This window comes from Carcharodon carcharias, chromosome 14 (genome assembly GCF_017639515.1).
Source record: "Carcharodon carcharias isolate sCarCar2 chromosome 14, sCarCar2.pri, whole genome shotgun sequence".
In the NCBI taxonomy this organism is placed as follows: Eukaryota; Metazoa; Chordata; class Chondrichthyes; order Lamniformes; family Lamnidae; genus Carcharodon; species Carcharodon carcharias.
In genome coordinates this window covers 63,720,161-63,734,690 of record NC_054480.1, presented here as the reverse complement: position 1 = coordinate 63,734,690, position 14,530 = coordinate 63,720,161, and the positions used below count along the sequence as shown (strand labels likewise).

The following is a 14,530-nucleotide window of genomic DNA, read 5'->3' as shown; positions in this document are numbered from 1 at the left end:
CACAGACTAGTTAAACTGAATAGTCTGTTTTTGAGCTACATATCCGATGTAAAATGACTCAAAAAAGTTCCTGTTTTATTATGCTGAGCACTGATCTCCTTGGTTTAATGTCGATAACTTTTGATTTATCCATGTCATTGAGGACTTTCATCAATGGAATGCACTGGTATTGGGGTGGGGGAGAAAGAGACGGGCGGTTGCGCAGGCGCGTTTCCGGAAGGTGTGGCCGGGCGCCGCGCATGCGCACCGACAGTCGGAGCCAGCCAGCTGCAATCTGAAGCAGGAGGCGGGCGGCGCGCGCGCGCTGGGCGTTTGGCACCGAGTCCGTTATTTCAGAGCCTACCAAACGCCTACTTACCGCACACACAACCATGGCGGAATGCGGGACCGCAGAGGATCTGCAAGAAGATATTCTGATTGACTTCTTAGCGAAGAAAGGCGGCCGAGTGAAAAACAAGGAGCTAGTGGAGAGGTTTAAAAAATTAATCAACGCCCCGGAGCCGCAGCTGAAAGGTGAGGGAATGAGGAGACAGCCCGCCTTCCTGGAGAGCCGCTCCTACCCTGGTTGACTCGCGGCGCTCCGCATGCCAACGCTTCTGGCTGTGTGAATGGCCAACCTGGCTGTCAATCATTGGTGGAATGCGCGGGTTTGGTAAACAATGGGAGGGGGAAGTTTAACCTTGGGAGTTGGGTGGCATTTAGATGAGTTAAGGAATGGGAGTACTTGAGTGCCAGAGGTTAGTGGCAGGTACTGTTTGTTTTTGGTTGGTTGATTGATTATGGGCTCTTAAGGTTCCTGAAAAGGTCCCTAAAGTATTGACCAAAACCCTGCATTCTGAGACATAGTCTTAGCTGGAGTAACTTCAATATTAAACTTGACTCTTTGGAGTGGGAGATGAGTGGTGCCTTAAAATCATGACGGGTCTCGACAGAGTAGGAAGAAACTAATCCCATTGGCAGAAAGGTTAAAAGCCAGAGGACACCAATTTAAAGCGATTGGCAAAAGAAGCAATACTGACATGAGGAAGAACTTCTTGTTTACACGGAAAATAATTAAGATGTGGAATGCATTACTTGAGTGTGGTGGAGGTAGATTGAATACAGTACTGACTTTGGAAGGGGAATTGCATAACCACCAATAGAGAAAATACTTAGTGGCCTGTGGGGGAGTGGGGCTAATAGTTCTGTTTACAAAGAGCTGGCATAAACACAATGGGCTCCTTCTGAATTGTAATCATTCTATGTTTCTGTGTTTCAAGTGGGTAAATACATATCTGGATCATAAAGACCAGAAGATCAGTGTTTCAACCCTTGGTCTTGAAGACAAGAAGTTTAGTTGTGCTAGATAATTAGCCTTATTGCTTCCTGAATTAAAATGACCAAGAGTTTTCTGGTCCTGATCTCTCTGTTGATTACTAATAGACTGACTGTGAGCCAAATTGGGTTCAGTAGTAATAGCCATCACAGCTTAATGGTCTTTACTCAGGCTAGATATGCATATGGTACTGTGCCCATGGCCATTGGTTGTGCAACTGCACTCAGAAGTCACCTTTATTGATGTAAAACAAAAGCACAATTACCTGGAAAAACTCAGCAGTTCTGGCAGCATTGGCGGAGAAGAAAAGAGTTGACGTTTCGAGTCCTCATGACCCTTCAACAGAACAGGACTCGAAACGTCAACTCTGTTCTTCTCCGCCGATGCTGCCAGACCTGCTGAGTTTTTCCAGGTAATTCTATTTTTGTTTTGGATTTCCAGCATCTGCGGTTTTTTGTTTTTATGCCTTTATTGATGTGCCTATTTTAAAAAGAGAAAGCATAACTATATCTATCTCTGTAGTCAAGTATTTTCATTGAGACTTGTTGTTTTCCATGGAATTCACTAAATTAGGTTTCAATAAACAATGTTTCTAACTCTGAAATGTAGTATAATTCAGTGCCTTGCCCTTCCTAATCCAATTAAACCTTTTCTCAGAAGTATCTGATTCCTGGATTTATTTGTATTAGAGACATTAGTATTTGGAAAAGGAAATTCTGGGAGTAATAAGCCAAAAAAAGTGCTGGGTGCATTATGATTTGTACCCCTTACTGTCAAGGTCAAGAATTTACATTTTTTTTAAAAAAAGCTTAGTTGCTGTTTATATAGGTGGCCCTGTGAATTTAGTACAGTTCTTGAGAGAGATAGTTGTGCAATGCTGTCCTCAGCACCAATCCACAATTTAGTTTTTGCAGTTCACCATGATGGGGAATGCATAAGAGTTTGATACCTGTTGAACCACATTGAAGATTTGGAACATGTTGGTTTGTGAAGGAGATGGAAAGTAGCGAGGATCATATGAATTTTGGATGTAAAATAAATTAGATTGCAGTTCTAGTAAGATTGTGAATGTAATTTGAAACAAAGTGTAATGTGTTATAGCAATAGGAAGTTGAGCCAGGATGATGATAGTTGAGATGGAGAGATAAGCCATCACATCATTCTGAAGTTTATTTATACTTGTGCAACATGTCTACATAGATTTTTTTGAGACTGTGATATACATTCTGGTGATAAATAAGCAAATGTCTTGTATTTGTTTAAGCTTCTTTCTTGTAACTTCACACTTTCCTGTCACAATGAGCTGATTGAAAGTTTAAAAAAAGCAAATCAAAGCTGAAGGGGTAGGGAATATATGAATAAAAAAATGATTAGGGTGGCTGTAAGGCTACTGATATGAAACCGCTAAGGATTTAGGAACCCAGCCATTCCTTAATGACAAGTTACAAGAACTTAACTGTCAGAAAGAAGGCAGTGAACAAATTCTACAATTTAAACAGAATTTTTTTCTTTCTGCAGCTATAATTTCTAATGCCCAAAATAAAAGCATCTAAAGATAGCGTTTCATGACAACATGATCAAATTTATCCGATGAATCCTCTTGTATCTTCAGTAAAGTTTCAACATCACAGCCTCAGAGGACTCAAGCCTAGGGTTCAGTTGGATATGTTTTCTCAAGAACCAGTAAAGGTAGTTACCAAGCATATCTGAGAATTATGACTATATGCAGTATGATTGGTATTGTTTTTTCTTAAATGTTTTAAACCTAGCTAAGCAACAACTGCAATCTAAAGATGAATTCAAGTTAGAGTTCCTCCTGATTGGCTGCTCTCCATATCAGTCACAACAAGCACATTTCTCTTTATTTTGGCTTCAAATAAATTTTTCGTCTTCCACAATGAAAATGTGCGAATCTTGAAAGTTGTTCCAAAACAAACTTTAAAGCACTTTGTTTTTTTTGTGTATTTAAAACTCGGTCTGAAATTTTGGAATAAGTAAAAACAGAAAATGCTGGAAGAACTAAGCAGGTCTGACAGCATCTGTGGAGAGAGAAACAGAGTTAACATTTTTAGTTGGTATGACTCGAGTCATATGCACTTGAAACATTAACTCTGTTTTTCTCTCTCCCCGGATGCTGCCATACCTGCTGAGTTTTTCCAGCATTTTCTGTTTTTATTTCAGATTTCCAGTGTCCACAGTATTTTGCTTTTATGTTACTGAAATTTTGGAGTCTGTATTCTGCACCAAAGGTACAGAAAAGTATAATGATTGGCCACAAATCATGGGGATCAGTTCATTTCAATACTTGGCATGAACAAATCATGCAGGACAGAGATGTTGATCCCTAAGGAAGCAGCAGAAAATCACAGCTGAAGGGTGATGTTCCGATGGAGGGGAGCAAAAGGCCATTAATGGACTAATGCGATGATTTGAAAATAATTTTATTCCACAGGATTAACATTTTGGCACTATAAGGCACTCAACTCCCTGTTTCATACCTTGCCTGCCTTAGATGGTTGCGATATTTTTAAGACACTTTACAAAACTGATGTCTGCTCTCTTTGTTATTCCTGCTGGGCCTAACCATAGCTCGTTGGCTGGAATTCCTATGGCAGCCAAGAAATAGGAACTAAAACTGTGGAAGGGGTGGGTGTGTGCCCTCCCTTCCCGATTTGAATTGGGGCCATGATGTAAATGGGGTGGAAACTCAGTGGATCCAGGATCTGTTTCAAATTCTTGTTCCTGTCAAGAAATAGTCACCTTTCGCAAACCTCCAGCTCAGGAATTTTATCAACTGAAACTTGACACTGTGCTTTAAGTAAAGAACTTAAGGGTAGGGAATGGCTGATGACAGGAGAAGGGAGGGGATGCTTGTTGGCTCTAAGGCCGCAGGTGTTTGGGAGAGGAACCTCAAAGGTACAAATGTATTTGTATACATAATAGCCCAAAAGAGGCCAAGGACAATTTTAAGTCACTTGTGTCGTCCTCTCTTGAGGCTGCCAGAACCTGATCCTAATACTGTTGCACCTACCCTCTACCCACCTCAATGTTCCTGGGCTCCTTCACCTCCTGCACACTCCCAATCCAAAACCTCTTTCACATTCTGCAGATTGAGACTGCTATTCAAGCACGTCCTGATTCTCTAAGACCCGAGGATTTTGTTTCCATCTCCCAGTGATCTCTGATTCTGTGTTATGCCTCAGTACTCCCTGTCCCTCACTGCTTAGTTCTCTTAGCCCCTGGAGTTCTTTTCACAGTGATACTTGGCATTTGGTTCTGCTTTAAAATAACAATGAACCCTGATAATCCACTTTTGTACTGTTCAGGCTTGGGTCTATTTCCATATCCCAGTGCTGGTAAATCAGTGACTAACACTGCTAATTGACCTAAAACCCCTATTCTTAAAGTGCTGATTCACTCAGCAGCAAAGTAAATTCAGGTAACCAAAGGTGGACCATGTTGGTATCACTCCAGACAGTCATTACCAGTGGCACACGTTGAACATGTAAACCAAAAATCTAGAGAAAGAGTATGAAAGTCAGTCTTTGCATGATGGGTTCTTCTGATGTGGAAGCCAGAAATTTATAAGCTGTTACAACTGGTTTCTCATTGGCCTCAGGAGTTGCCAAATGGCTACAATTATTTGGCTTTGCAATCTAAAATCACTTCAGCACAGAAAGTATTTGAACAATGGCTTTAAGGACTAGGTCAGGTTAAGCAAATAAACACCACAACCTCTCCTGGACCTCAGAACTAGCTATGTATAACATCATATGGAAATTGATTAGCTTTCTTTAATAAAGATCATGAGTCTACCTGCTAGCAGAATTTAAAAACTTTGATTAAAATTTTTGATATTGATTCTTATTGAATCTTAAACCCAAATCAATGGTTAGTAAAACATCTATGGCATGTGTAATATTTGTATAGTGGTATATGTGTATTCTTTATGCTACTGCACTGTACCCTTACTTGATAGTCCAAGTGTGTTCTATCCACCTACATCCGTGATTCCTCTGACACCTTACGTCACATCAACAATTTCCAGTTCCCTGGCCCCAACCGCTTCCTCTTCACCATGGACGTCCAATCCCTCTACACCTCCATCCCCCACCAGGATGGTCTGAGGGCCCTTAGCTTCTTCCTCGAACAGAGGCCCGAACAATCCCCATCCACCACTACTCTCCTCCGTCTGGCTGAACTTGTTCTCATGCTGAACAATTTCTCCTTCAACTCCTCTCACTTCCTCCAAATAAAAGGTGTGGCTATGGGTACCCACATGGGCCCCAGCTATGCCTGTCTCTTTATGGGGTATGTGGAACATTCCTTGTTGCAGTCCTACTCCGGCCCCCTTCCACAACTCTTTCTCCGGTACATCGATGATTACTTTGGTGCCGCTTCATGCTCTCGTCGGGACTTGGAAAAATTTATTAATTTTGCTTCCAATCTCCACCCCTCCATCATTTTCACGTGGTCCATCTCTGACACTTCCCTTCCCTTCCTTGACCTCTCTGTCTCAATCTCTGGTGATAGACTGTCCACCAATATCCATTACAAACCCACCGACTCCCACAGCTATCTCGACTACAGCTCCTCACACCCCTGCTTCCTGTAAGGACTCCATCCCATTCTCTCAGTTCCTTCGCCTCCGTCGCATCTGTTCCGATGATGCTACATTCAAAAACAGTTCCTCTGACATGTCCTCCTTCTTCCTTAACCGAGGTTTTCCACCCACGGTCGTTGACAGGGCCCTCAACCATGTCCGGGCCATCTCCCGCGCATCCGCCTCACGCCTTCTCCTCCCTCCCAGAAACATGATAGGGTCCCCCTTGTCCTCACTTATCACCCCACCAGCCTCCACATTCAAAGGATCATCCTCCGCCATTTCCGCCAACTCCAGCATGATGCCACCACCAAACACATCTTCCCTTCACCACCCTTATCGGCATTCCGTAGGGATCGCTCCCTCCGGGACACCCTGGTCCACTCCTCCATCACCCCCTACTCCTCAACCTCCTCCTATGGCACCACCCCATGCCCACGCAAAAGATGCAACACCTGCCCCTTCACTTCCTCTCTCCTCACCGTCCAAGGACCCAAACACTCCTTTCAAGTGAAGCAGCATTTCCCCCAACTTAGTCTACTGCATTCGTTGCTCCCAATGTGGTCTCCTCTACATTGGAGAGACCAAACGTAAACTGGGCGACCGCTTTGCAGAACACCTGCGGTCTGTCCACAAGAATGACCCAAACCTCCCTGTCGCTTGCCATTTTAACACTCCACCCTGCCCTCTTGCCCACATGTCTGTTCTTGGCTTGCTACATTGTTCCAGTGAAGCTCAACACAAACTGGAGGAACAACACCTCATCTTCCGACTAGGGACTTTACAGCCTTCCGGACTGAATATTGAATTCAACAACTTTAGGTCGTGAGCTCCCTCCCCCATCCCCACCCCCTTTCTGTTTCCCCCTTTCTTTTTTTCCAATAAATTATAAAGATTTTCCTTTTCCCACCTATTTCCATTATAAAAAAAAAACCCCACTAGAGCTATACCTTCAGTGCCCTACCATCCATTCTTAATTAGCACATTCGTTTAGATAATATCACCAACTTTAACTTTAACACCAATGTGTTCTACTGTACTATTGTCGTTGACATCTTTTGATGATCTGCTTCTATCACTGCTTGTTTGTCCCTACAACCACACCCCCCCCCCGCCCCTCCACCTCTCTCTCTCTCTCTCTCTCCGCCCCCCACACACACACCTTAAACCAGCTTATATTTCAACTCTTTCTTGGACTCGAACTCAAGTTCTGTCGAAGGGTCATGAGGACTCGAAACGTCAACTCTTTTCTTCTCCGCCGATGCTGCCAGACCTGCTGAGTTTTTCCAGGTAATTCTGTTTTTGTTTTGGATTTCCAGCATCCGCAGTTTTTTTGTTTTTATCTCTGTGTTCTATATCTATTCTTCCATGACAGTGAGAACTTTTGATTGAAGTGAAACCTTTACCTGGGTTGGGTTTGTGTGGGGGAAGGTGGTGGAGTTGGAATCGTTGGTTACAGTATTTCTCAAGTCACATGTTTTGAAATGTAAAATAACACCATCAAACCATATTGTCTAATTGGCTAATAAGCTGGCATTGACTAATTTTCAGAATCTGTATTCCTAAAAGATCGCTTGATTTTCATTTTTTGGATCCCCCTCTATTTTGGTGAGGGTGTATACTGCTCTGCAAAACCCTTGAATGCTGCCACAGGAAATGCAAATAGTGAGAGTTTACTTTTTTTTTGAATCGATTTACGATTCCAGTAACTTTTCATGATTTATTTCAGTGCAAAGTATCATTGCTTTGCCCTTCCCCAATGCAGCATTTCCTGGCCTAAAACATAGACAGGCAACTTGTTCCTCGATTACTAGTAAAAGCATGATTCTTAAGGCAGTCTGACTTGCTACCCCAGTTAAATACCTAAACCCACCAGACTGGGAACTGAGTCTGAGTTTTATGTGGTCTAACATAGTATCACAATCTATGGTGGGTGGGCTGCAATATGTTTATCTTTTTCAAAAAATTATTGCATTCCTCTTAGCTCACACTAACATTGCTGGAACCACTGTTTTCAAGTTGCGACTGAGCAGCCTGCTGTTTACAATCAGCATTTAATATGACATATTTCTCAAAGTTAATAATTTGAGTGGAGCTTTCAAAATGTTGTGTTGAAATAATAGTGCAGTTGCTTTAGTTTACGAAGCACTGGACAAAATTAAAGTCTTCAATGTGGCTCATCAGTTGAGCTGTGTTTATTTGCGTACATACATTTATTGAAAAGCTAAGCGTGCAGCCATTCAGTACACGCATGAGCTTTACATACTTCAGAAATCTTCTTTGTTTTAAGGACCTCTCCCTGATGCACATTCTCATGCCATATGTATGGTTTTTATGCCAATATTGACTAGAAGAATTGGCAAAAATGAGAGTGTATGCTGCTCTACAAAACTCTTGAATGCTGCCACAGGAAACGCAAAGAGAGAGAGTTTACCTTTTTTTGTATTGATTTACGATTCCAATAACTTTTCATGATTTAGTTCAGTGCAAAATGTCATTGCTTTGCCTATCCCCAATACTGCATTTCCTGACCTATAGATAGGCAATTTGTTCCTCGATTACTAGTAAAAGCACAATTTGAAATAACTACAAAGTCTGTATGCACAGCAATAAATTGCACACTTTCTGTTCCATGAACACTCTTTCCTCTTATGGAGATTCTCTTTGATGACACAGCTGAAACTGTGAGGAAGTAGCTTGGTTGTAAATTTACCGGGTAACACCATGCTTCGTGTTGTTGAAGCACTCCGATTGGTGCACAAAACTGCTTTTGCTGAGGTCCAGTTTGGTAGCAATAAGTGGCAACCATACATTTAGCCCCTCAAGTCTGTTCTGCTATTCCATAAGATCATGTGTGATCTGTGACCTAACGTTAAATATCCACCTTTGCTTCATATCGCTTAATACCTTCAGTTAACAAAAATCTCAGATTTAATATTAACTGTTGACCAATCAACTGTCATTTATGGAAAGGAGCTTCATACTTCTACCACCCTTTGTAAAAGTATTGCCTAAATTCACTCCTGAAAGACCTAGCTCTAATTTTAAGGCTATATCCCCCAGTCCGAGATTCCCAAACCTGCCGAAGTAGTGCATATAGAGAGAAATTATCAGTTACCACCTTCTAATGGGAACCAGTGACATCTGGTTTGTAATTTAACTCAAGGAGTCCAGGTACCATTCGAGTAAATCAATGCTACACTCCCTGCAAGGCCAATATATCCTTCCTTAGATATGGTGCCCAGAATTGCTCTGTGCTCCAAGTATTGGATTATCTTTTACGTCTCAGAGGAAGCAACCCTAGTTTGTATAATCTCTCCTCATAATTTAATCCTTGAGGTCCAGGTACCATTCTAGTAAATCTAAGATGTTACTCTTCCAAGACCAATGTCTTCTTCCTGCAGTGTGGTGTATTGAACTGTTCACAGTACACCAGGTTTGACCTCACCAAGACTAATTGCAGTTCTAAATATGAAGGCCAGCAATGCTTTAGTCTTTTTGGTTATTTTCTGTACCTGTTCATGATATTTTAATGATCTATGTACATGGACACATAAGCTTTTTTAAACTTCCACTGTTTCAAGGTTTTCACTGTTTAGAAAGCACTCTTGATCCATCCCTTTTTTGGTCCAAAGTGGATGATCTTAACACATGCCTACACTGAAACATACTTGTCAGTTTTGCCCACCATTCACTTATCGAGTAACATCTTTATAATATTATGTTTCCATCTACGCTCCTATCAATGCCATCCACCTTTGTGTCATCGGAAAACTTGGATATGTGGCTCTCTATCCAGCTATATATAAGTCGTTAATAAATGCAGTGAATAGTGGAGGCCCCAGTGGAGATCCCTGTAGGATGTTACTAGTCACATCCTGTCAATCAAAGTACCTGTCCATTATCCCCTACTCTCTTTCCTCCCACTCAGCCAATTTCCTTACCAGGTCAGTGATTTGTCCTCAATTCTATGAGCTTCAACTGTAGCTAGGAGTCTCTAATGAGGGACTTTATCAAATGCCTTCTGGAAGTAGAAACAAAATCCATAAACATTTCACTGTCACTACTTTAGTTACCTTTTCAATAAATTTAGTTAGATTTATTAGGTATGATCTATCCTTTACAAATCCATGCTAGCTCTCCAATCAGCTGAAAATTTTCAAGGTGTTCAGTCACTTTATCCTTAATCATAAGCTGTAGCAATTTCCTGACAACAGATATTGTGGTATCCCTGTTATAGCACAGTTATCTTTCCGATTAACTGACATGCAAAGGGGCATTGCGATGCTTGTGCTAAGTGGATGGGTTCATTTTCAGATTTTTTTGGATTGCTTATGTTTCTGGGCAACAGTGATGCAGAAGCAGGTATCTAATGTCATGCAAGAGCTAATGTGTAACTGTTGAAAAAGGTGACAGTGTCTTTTTTGAATAACAAGGGAGACAGCCACTTTATGTGAGAAGATCCCAGAAGAATCATGTTTTATTATTCAGGTTTAGATGTGATAAACATTGGAATTTTGCCCAGTTTGACTTGTTTATATTCTGAAAAGCCTGAGATTGAGGATGAATTCCCTGTTTTGTTGAATATTAAATGACTGCCAGAGAGGTTTTATCTGCATTTCAGCCATTCAACGTTTTGATCTAAGTCCTAATTGGATTGTGTATTTTAGATTTTGAGCTAGGTAAAGGGTTTTGTCAGCAATTGTTGCAGTTCATTAATTGCAAACAATGAAATGTAAAGTCAGCTAATATTGTAGGCAATGTGTATGTGCACCCTCATTAACTTTACATGGAGTCTTTATGATATCTAGCCCAATTTTAGAGGCACAAGAGATTCTGCCTATTTTCACATCAGAGTATTAGAAAAGTAGAGGAAGAATACTCAATTTAATTTACCAAATCTGTCGCAGCAGCATTGTCCTATATTTGAATGCCCTTACATTTCTTTTGGGTTCTTCCAGAGAGATAGCATCTTTTGTTATAAAAGAATATGATCTAATTTATGATGTACAAACTAATTTTTTCCCAATTTATGATTATAGCAGACAAATAAATATGGTCTGCAATTTTGCTTTGGAGTAAGGAGCAGTGTATGGAACTGTCCGAATTGGTTGGCAAGTGGCGTTGCCGTGGAGAATGCACCATTGATGGTGACTGACAGTTAACTGCCAAGCATTGTTTGAAATTTAAACCAGGCTGCATGACCCTGATTAGTCAAGGCATTGCCCTGAGGAACGAGTCAATGAATGGCTGTCACTTATTTTGTTTAGCTAAAACAGGCACAATGTATGTACATGTTCTTTCTGCCTTCAAGAACAGAGCCCTGTGTATTAATATATGGAGCTTCCAGTACACGCAAATGTGCCACATTGCAAGCTCGACAGATTATCTTAAATTGATTATTAGCATAATTCTTAGCACATTAAGGATTATTTAGCACATGTTGTCCAATCGCAGAATTACATCAGACATTGGACTCTGTTTTGAGTTTTGCAAGCATGGGCTGGCTGGATATGGTCTGTTCCCTGCCTGATGCGAACAGCAGCTGGGACATGCTGTTTGATACAATCGCCAGTCTTTGGGATGTAAGGCCTACATACCTAGCATCACACTGGCACTGGAATTCATATACCACATTACTCATTTGTGTGGTAGCCAGAACATCATTTTGGCTTGACAACAGCATCCTGTCAGTGGCAAATACCACTCATGTTGCTACTGCACAGTAGGAGCGTGAAACAGTTCACCTGTTGCTCATATTTTTGAGATACCTTACTCTTCCAGGGTAACCTGAGGTTACTTTTCAGATCTGAAAGTGACAGCCTTAAGCCTGTTCATGAGTTTGCATGATATACAGTGTGAAATGCTCTGATCAAGGTAGCCATTATCCTGCAGGATGCCTTTGATGTGCCCGATTTCAGCATCACGCTTGCATGGTGAGCAACTGGCTTGGGCCCTGTTTACCAGTCTTATAGGTTGTGGAACTGCAAGAATCCCAATGCATGTATTGACTAGTGAAGGTAGGCTTGCAGTAGACCGTATTAGAGAATCCCCTGGCTGATTTCTCAATGAGTACATCAAGGAAGGGGAGTTCATTTGACTGCTCTATTTCATAGGTGAATTTGAGCGCAGGATGGAGCCCATTAAGACATGTTAGAAAATTGTTACATGCATGGATTTAAATATAGCAAACATATCATCCATATATTGGAAATATGCAAGGGGTAGGAGGCTAGATATCATTTCTTCAACGATATGTTTCTCATGGAACCCAACAAAGATGTTTGTGAGAGCTGGGCCTAGAGGGGATCCCAAGGCAACAATATCTATTTGAGCATACATGGTGCCATTAAAACTAAACTGTGTGAGTTTCCACGTTGATAGGTTCAATGAATACTGATTCACGCAGCGGTGGCGGGTCTAAATTGCCATGATATAATGCTGCAATGCAAATATCTATGGCTTCCTTAAGTGGAACATTGGTGAATAGGCTAGCAATGTCAAATAAGCACATTGCTATCGATATGCAAATGCTCTATGGCCTTTGCAAATGTGAAAGAGTCCTTCACCATATATTTGGAAAGCTTAGTCAAAACTGGCTGTAACAATTTGCCCAACCATTTGGCCAAATCCTGTTGTGCAGATCTAGTCATAGATAAGATGGGGCATAGAGGGACATAATTTTGTGTGTCTTGGGACAAATGCAGATGTAGTGAACTCTGAGGACAAACCCTGTCACGTATATCACGCGGTAGCTCATCGCTGTTACGCAAGTCCAGCAATTTTTTTTTTAGCTTACTTTCGAGCAAGGCTGTCTGGTCATGTTGAGCGGCAGGTCCAATGCATACAAATTTGGACCTGTCACTAAGAATGGTGTGCATTTTTTTGATATAGTCACATTTGTTAAGGATGACTATATGCCTCCCTTTGTTAGGTTTACGGATGTGTATGTCCCGGTTGGTCTTAAGGTTTCACAATGTTGTAAGACATTCGTGTTGCATATGAAAGTCGGACAGGTCATTTGGAATCACGCTGTATGTGTACGTTAGGTCAGCTAGGCGCACTTTCAAGGATTTGGTGTCTTCATTTGACACTGGTTTGCGGCGGGATAGTTGGGCGAAGAGCAGTTCAAACTCGGCTAATGCCTCTTCCTGTTTGATTTGGGATGAAGGCACAACAAAATTGAAACCTTGTGCAAGAACAAACTCCTTGCTTTCTGAGAGTATATGATCAGAGAGATTTGTTACGTGTTTAGTGGCATGACTAATTGCATTGGGAAGTTGCTTCCACTTAAGTGAGTTTTTGTTGCTTATGTGTTTCAAATGGGTACTGTTTATGGTGTGGTCATCTATTGGAGCAATATAGCGGACAGGTGTGGTTGCCAGTTTGCACTCATCAAGGTTCCACAAACAGCAACTGAATGAATGAATAGTTGATTTTTTTTGCTGTTTGTTGATAGAAATGTTAGCTAGGGCACCAGGGGAACTCTGCTCCATCTGAACAGAACCTTTAATGTCTCAACTGCAATTCAGCACTTTCTCAATACTGTGCTATAATGGAATAGGCTTCCATCTACAATAGCACTTGAATTGACAACCCATTCACTCGGATGCAAGTCCTACCAATTGAATCAAGCTGCGTAAATGTGAATGGCCTTGAGTGGCAGTCTTTCAGAAGCATGGATATACTGCTGTTATGCAAGAGTACAGTTTGAAGCAGAAAGATCCTGTAGCTGCATCATGATGACTGGATTAAATTAACTATAATCTGGGTGGTGCTGAAATATTTTCAGGTCCTCAAATTCCTCAGACAATGAGATTTTGTTCTCGCTTCTTCACTTACTTTATGAGCCCTCACCCTTTTTACCATTTAGAAGTTATCTTCAGTCATCAAATTATTTATTTTACACGCATTGGAGAGGCTCAAATGGTAGTTCACGTTGGTGTATAAATGTACTATGCCTTGCAGTGGTTATCCCATAAATATCTTGCTCAAGTGGAAAAATCCCAGTTTTTTTTTGCACCCTTTTCTTACATTTAACTTCATTTCTGTTGACATTTATTTATTTCGAAACCATTCACACAATACAAATGGTCATGATCACAGCATTTATGACAATTGCGAGGTTCAAATACATCAGTACATATGGATTGTTGTTATAAGTTTATGTTGGAGGATTGTAAACATTTGCCTGAAGGCTGACACCCCTCGAGGGAGAGAGAGGGAGATATGTGAGTCATGTCATATTGTCAGAAAGAGAGTCAGAAAGCTGAATCAAGTTATACAGACATAATTACATTCCACGTGAGTTCACACATTTACGTTGGAAGAGTGTTGATTCAAAAAGGAGAGCTAGGAAGAAGAGAATTAGGAGCAGCATTTGAGCTTACCTTATCTTAGAGCATGCAAAGATTCATGAGAATTTTTTTATGTCTCTAATATTTTTCATATAATTGAGTACCACTCAATTTGTGGCCTAACCAATGTCCTGTGCAAATTCAGCTCACTGAATTTATACTCAGTGCCCCTATTATAAAATCTAGTCTTTAATTGCACCTTATAGGTTTTGCACCTACACTCACTTTGAAGTTTACGTAACTATACTCTCAATA

General features: G+C 41.1%; 1 protein-coding gene across 7 annotated transcripts in view; it reads left to right on the top strand.

The window, feature by feature from the left end:
• Positions 1-264: 264 nt before the first annotated feature.
• Positions 265-14,530, top strand: part of LOC121286943 (ankyrin repeat domain-containing protein SOWAHA-like) — a 141,864-nt gene continuing 127,598 nt past the window's right edge. For 4 of the 7 annotated variants that reach the window (XM_041204261.1, XM_041204262.1, XM_041204258.1 and 1 more), the window contains exon 1: positions 268-513. In XM_041204261.1, coding sequence (XP_041060195.1) covers positions 372-513 — 142 coding nt within the window. In that variant the 5' untranslated portion in view covers positions 268-371. Of the gene's footprint in view, positions 514-14,530 lie in introns of all 7 variants that reach the window. The other 3 variants (XM_041204263.1, XR_005945119.1, XM_041204264.1) reach the window with 3 other exon arrangements.